The following is a 6,898-nucleotide window of genomic DNA, read 5'->3' as shown; positions in this document are numbered from 1 at the left end:
TCTCTATCTATCTATATATATATATATATATATATATATATGAACATGAGTGAAGGCATTTGGCTTAGTGGTTAGGGGTATTTGGCTCATGGTAGTAAGATTGTGAATTTGAATTCAGTTTCTGGTGGCAGGTTGTGATCTTGAGCAAGACACTTTATTCACATTGCTCCAGTCCACTCAGCTGGCAAAAATGAGTTGTTCTTGTCACATTCCATGTCACGCTGAATCTCCCTGAGAACTACATTATGGGTACACATGTTTGTGGAGTGCTCAGCCATTTGCGCAGTAATTTCATGAGCAAGCTGTTCTGTCGATCAGATCAACTTAGAACACTCGTCGTCGTAACCAACAGAATGCCAGTTATGGACGTCAAAAATTTAGTATCTTTGGATATTAAGAAAGTAATATTTATTGGGTATCTATGAGCACAATAACTGCTGTTAGCTGATCAGCAGTTTGCTGCAGCATTTGAAGATTACAGTTCACACAGTCACCATACTGTACATCACTGTACATATTAACAATTTGGTATTGTTTGCTTCCTATTTCAAATTACCCAGTTCTAGATTAGGATTTGCAAATATTGAAATATCAATGAATAAATAAATATTTGTTTTCAACTTTGCAATTGTTAAGTGGTTTCTGTTAACATTGCTGTTCCTCTATATTGTGTATTTAGTTCTACGCATAACAGAAATATGTACCTGTTTAAACAATATCTTAATCATGAGTGAAATTGTCTGAAGAAGAATTTATTTACATGAATTGAAGCTTTTAAATAATATATAGACAATAATGTATAGAAACAATGTTTTCTATATATGCCAACTCTTTTGATAACCAACTCACTTAAGTTCAGTTAAAACAGTTTGATAAATTTTATTTATCTTTGTACTAAACTCCACCTTAAAAATAAAAAAAAAATTAATTTACTAAATTCTAAATTCTTGATTATTTTAGAAATTAATTAAAATTCAGTAGACTTGTGTATTTTATAAAAGAAAATATAGATAGAAAAGAATTTAAAAAATTGCATCTACTTGATTTTAACATCTTGATATTTGAAATAAAATGTCTAGTTTTATGTTTTGGAAGGTCACTTATTCGAGTCGCATATCAGTTAACTTTCATCTTTTCAGGTTCTGTTTCTCAAATATTCATATTTATCCAGACATGGACAGGTTTCATAATTATCTTCATGATAAAAAAAGACCAACTGTTTCACATCTATTTTATTATAACTAAGAAGAATGTGTTTTTTTTTTTTTCGCCAATAAATATTTTAAAAGAAATAGCTAGATTATATGTTTTTGTAACCAGATGTCTTGCTAACTACTTCAGCTGTGAAGGACATGTTGTGGGTAGTTATTTAGAACTATGATAGACTAGATTGAGATAGGTTGAATGCTTGTGTCTGTCTAGCGACACAAGAATACTTGTAACGAGGTTTGTAAATTGGTGTAAGACAGATTCGGAATTTTCGAGTTACAATAAAACATGAAAATCATGATGTTAAAGCAACATAGAAGGCAAAATAAAGAAGGTTGCATTATTTTGGCACCATTATATCATAGAATCAAATATACCTTAATACAAACAACACTGACCATGTAGCAGCATCTTCTTTGAAATACATGTGAAAATAGTAAATATCCTGTAAATCTTATAGAATTTTAGGCAGGTCGAGGGGGGTGGTGTCAATAATTTGTTATGAATTTATAATGTATTGTGGGTGAAAGACAGATCTGTCTCTAGATGGGATAAAGTCTACCTCTAGTAATTTCTCGGATAATTTGTTACCTAAAAGTAGGTAAGCGAAATAATGTAAATAAAGTGTTCTGTCTGGAAACAGCAAAATATCTGCCACAGATTAAACTCGAGCTGGTAATCCAACACTTTGTATACTCCTACACAACATGTACTCCTGATACCAACTTATTTCACAATAGAGTGTAGAAACTACTTGACATGATGGGGCTCTTATCGAATCACTAGACTACTGTACTTAACTTCCATGACTACCTGAACATCACTGGTATTAGTCTCAATGTCAGTACTAACATCATCAATTATAACATTAACACTGACATAAAAGAAAATTAAGATTTGCACAATACCTAAACCAAACAAAATAAAACACTAGACATACAATGGAATTCTCTCTCTCTCTTTCACACACACATAGACACACTGGTGCATGCGCATACATGCACACACACTATTTTCCACAATATCATCTCTGCCATTGTAATCTAATATACAACTTAGACACCACATAGTCACAATCACAATATATGATTCAAGTCAACTGAGGAACTTCTGTGTGCTAACTTTATTTGCAAGAAATAGCAGCCAGATCTTGAAATCTCACTGCAAGCTTAAAGGATGAAATGACACATTGAGTAATGTAGACCTAGGGACATGATGTCTGGAAACAGACAGGGTGGAATACTTTTGGTCTACTCGGTCAAAGTTAATCGAGAAGTTGAATAACAACAACAACGACAGTAACCAAATATGATGTGCACTTACAACTTTTCACATAAAATCATACATCTTTTCAGTGGTGTGCATACACGTGCACACATGCGCACGCACGCACACGCACACACACACACACACACACACACAGAGGACAGGGGAGAGAAGGACCTTCTGTTGTACATCAGTGAGGAAGGCAGCAATAGCAGGTGGTGTTAGATAATGGGAAAGCTGTAGGATGCAGGATGGTGAGTGCAGTGCAGCAGTTAACATTGTGACGAGATGTCGGTAGATATATTGCGTTTTAATATTTACTGCTATAGATCGAAATACGTTATAAATGATTTCTTTCAGAAATAAAGTTCACAATTTTTTTAATTTTTAAATGTGTGTCACTAACTCTAGGGATCTCTCAACTAATTCCCTTTTTTCTTTCACTTTATCAGGGAGTGATGGTCACATCTTTAACATTGGTATGCTTGATCGATCTCGTCTGGCACTCTGTATGTTTATGTTCGGCGTCCTTGCTTTCAATCCGTTTGGATTTTTCTTGAATACTAAAATGTATTCAGATTATTATGGGATGCCTTCTGAACACAGTTCTCGTTCCCTACTTGTGTCCACGACAAGTGAGTATTACTGTTTTTCTTTCTTTCTTTCTTTTTTTTAAACATTATGATATCCAATGTGTTTGACTCTGATCAAAAATGAAACTACGTCATTTCTGTATTTAGATTATAAGTTACATCAAAATGTGTATGTGTGTGTGTGTGTACATGCACACGCACGCACACACACACACACGCGCACACACACACACACACACACACTATCTGCAATGGCATAAAAGACACATGGGCATGTTAGATGCACGCAGTTTCAGGAAAAAGAGTCTTTGTGCTAAAAGCTTATGGATGGCCCAACTTTGCATATAGGAGCTGGAGTGATTTTTTAAAAGAGTTTTTCGGGGTGAAAATAGTACCTTTTTATATGCTATCAAATATGGTACATACACACACACATTTTTATGTTTCCCACTCAAACACAACTTTTTCACTATTTTGCAATATATAGTTAACATATTGCTGAATTTTGAGTACTTGGGATGACAAGAGAGCATCTTAGTAATGTAACCATTCAGTTGGTGGTGATAGTGGGAATCTTAAAATATAGTTCTGCTGTATTTTATTTCTTTGAAAACTGCTATATGACATTGTCCAATGAACTTGGGGTTTTTATTGTAAATATTCAAGATGGTCTAAATTGGTTTTTAAATAAATTAATTGTAAACATTTTTTTATTATTTATTTTGATTTGTGCTCTTAATTGAAAAAAAAAAAAAGCGCAAAGATAATAGTGCTCAATTTTGGTTAATCAGTAATTAATAAAAATATGTTTTAGTCTGGCACAATTGTCATTATGTTTTTGTTGATGCTACCCTTACATGTAATAAAATGTTTGATGTATATTGGATATTGTAGTTTAGTGCTTTACTGTGCTGCTTTATTATAAATGTAAGGGCTGTACAACATCAGAATCAATAGAATAGTGTAGAATACCTTGTGATATTTAATTACAGTCCTTGATGCTCTCAGTGCAAATCCCACTGAAGTCGATAAAATAAAGTACGAGTCAAGTACTATGATTGTTCTCATTGACTGTACATATTCAGCAAATTTGAGGCCAGTTGTTTCTTTAGTGTAAATCATCATCATCGTTTAACATCCGCTTTCTATGCTAGCATGGGTTGGACGATTTGACTGAGGACTGGTGAACCAGATGGCTGCACCAGGCTCCAATCTGATCTGGTAGAATTTCTACAGCTGGATGCCCTTCCTAATGCCAACCACTCCGAGAGTGTATGGGTGCTTTTACGTGCCACCGGCATGAAGAACAGTCAGGCGGTACTGGCAACGGCCACGCTCAAAATGGTGTTTTTTACGTGCCACCTGCATAGCAGCCAATCCAGCAGCACTGGCAACGACCTCGCTCGAATGTTTTCTAACGTGCCAGTAAGGCGACGCTGGTAACGATCACACTCAAATGGTGCTATTTACGTGCCACTGGCACGGAAGCCAGACAGCTGCTCTGGCAGTGATCACACTCGGACGGTGCTGTTAGTGCTCCACTGGCACAGGTGCCAGTTATCGAATATGGTTCAATTACGATTTCGATTCACCATCATTTAATGTCTGTTTTCCATGCTGACATGGGTTGGACCGTTCGACAGGTTCTGGTGAGCTGCTGGGCTGCATTGAGCTTTGATGTTGTCTTTGGCATGGTTTCTGCAATTGGATGTTCTCCATAATATCAATCACTTTACAGTGTGTACTGGGTGCTTTAAAAAAAAAATTTTGTGACTCTAGCACTAATGAGGTTGTCAAGTAACTTGCAAAATGGGAAAAGAACAGGAAAGGGGCTCCCATTGATTAAATAGTGGTGGTGATGGTGAGGGAGTACTTGAGAGGAGGAGGTGGCTTTATACCAATTGTTGAGTGGCTAAAGTAGAATAGAAGGACAAGTATGGGTATCTTACTATAGAGGTGATACATGGCTACCACCATGTATTTTATTGGGTAAGAGCAATTGGGAAGAATTAATGAATTTATATTTTTCATCTGCACTCGTTATATTTCTTGGTTGATGCGTAATAATAAATGGCAGTAGTTTGATGTAGAACAGTCTGGAAGTAAGTTGACGTTTGTGTTTTAATTTCAGAGAAAGAAATGATCTCATACTGGCCGTTCCTGCCACAAATCTTGAACAGTATTTTCATATTGATCATGTTGTTGATGCTTTTTGTGTATGGTGAACCTGTCAAATCCAAGAACAGTCAAGCATCAGTAGCTTATTGGAGACACAAGAAACAATCTGATCAATACATCACCCAAGTGAGTATTTTAAATTTTTAATTGGGTCTGTTTGTGGGAGAGCAAGAGACAGGGTAGGTTGATCTGGAGCTGTCATCATTGCTCCTGCTACCATTGTTTTATGTCTGCCCCTCCAGGCTGGGATGGTGGGGTTATACTTTTTGAGGCAGTGTTTAATGGATGGATCTTCCAGATGCCAATACTTTTGGTCACCTATTATGACACTGAAGTATTTAATCATCATCATCATCATCATCATCATCATCATCATCATCATCATCATCATCGTCGTCGTCATCATCGTTTAACGTTCGCCTTCCATGCTAGCATGGGTTGGACGATTTGACTGAGGACTGGTGGACCAGGTGGCTACACCAGGCTCCAATCTGATTTGGCAGAGTTTCTACAGCTGGATGCCCTTCCTAACGGCAACCACTCCGAGAGTGTAGTGGGTGGTTTTTACATGCCACCGGCACAAAGGCCAGTCAGGAGGTATTGGCAACGGCCACACTCAAAATGGTGTATTTTACGTGCCACCTGCACAGGAGCCAGTCCAGCGGCACTGGCAACGACCTCACTCGGATGTTTTTTCATGTGCCAGTAAGGCAACGCTGGTAATGATCATGCTCAAATGGTGCTATTTATGTGCCACTGGCATGAAAGCCAGACAACTGCTCTGGCAATGATCACACTCGGATGGTGCTCTTAGCGCTCCAATGATATAATAATAATGAAATTATTGTATGCAGTGCTCAGATGCATTACAACTTATCAGAAAGTAACCGAAAGTGCACAAAGAGTACATAGAATAATGCACAGGAAGGGAACGGTGAATGAGTTCTTTAAAAAAAATGTGGTGGTGGGGGTGAGTGCATCAGGTGTACTGTTGGTGAATTTCAGGAAGCATGGAAGTTTGCAGGATGCAGTGTCCCAACAACCAACTACTGATACAAGTAGTTTATTCTCTGAGTGCAAAATAATTTAGTGTACCTATTTTAAATTTGGGTGTACAAATGAAGTGTCTGAAGTAAAACAGTTGAAAGAAGAGCTGAGAGACTTGTTTAAGTTATAACTGTGTGGAAAATAGGATGCAAAACCATTTTTGATGATGATAATTTGAAGAGGATTAACAACAGTTTCAAGCAGTGACTCTACTCGTTACAGAATCATAAGTTCAAACACCAGTGCAGTGTTTGTGTTTGAAACACAGCCTTTTATACCTTGGTTTATTGAAAAAAAAAACCCAGTTAGATACCATTTTAATATCCTAGGTAACGATGATATAATGATGCCAGTGTTGTAATTGGTGCAGCCATCTGATCCCTATTGCTGTAATAACCAAGAATACTTCATGTTTATCTCTGCTAGATAAACATATATATCTCTTTTTACTCTTTTACTTGTTTCAGTCATTTGACTGTGGCCATGCTGGAGCATCGCCTTTAGTCGAGCAAATCGACCCCAGGACTTATTCTTTGCAAGCCTAGTACTTATTCTATCAGTCTCTTTTGCCGAACCGCTAAGTTACGGAGATGTAAACACACCAG

The 6,898-nt window shown here is 37.0% G+C and overlaps 1 protein-coding gene across 1 annotated transcript in view; it reads left to right on the top strand.

Moving 5' to 3' along the window:
* Positions 1–6,898, top strand: part of LOC106873465 (sterol regulatory element-binding protein 1) — a 91,913-nt gene that overhangs the window by 56,477 nt on the left and 28,538 nt on the right. The window contains exons 9-10 of the mRNA XM_052974245.1: positions 2,928–3,110; positions 5,200–5,372. Of these exons, the coding sequence (XP_052830205.1) occupies positions 2,928–3,110; positions 5,200–5,372 (356 nt within the window). The remainder of the gene's footprint in view (positions 1–2,927; positions 3,111–5,199; positions 5,373–6,898) is intronic.

Source organism: Octopus bimaculoides, chromosome 1 (assembly GCF_001194135.2).
Source record: "Octopus bimaculoides isolate UCB-OBI-ISO-001 chromosome 1, ASM119413v2, whole genome shotgun sequence".
NCBI lineage: Eukaryota > Metazoa > Mollusca > Cephalopoda > Octopoda > Octopodidae > Octopus > Octopus bimaculoides.
Note: the sequence above shows the minus strand (reverse complement) of the source record. Positions and strands in the feature narration are given on the sequence as shown.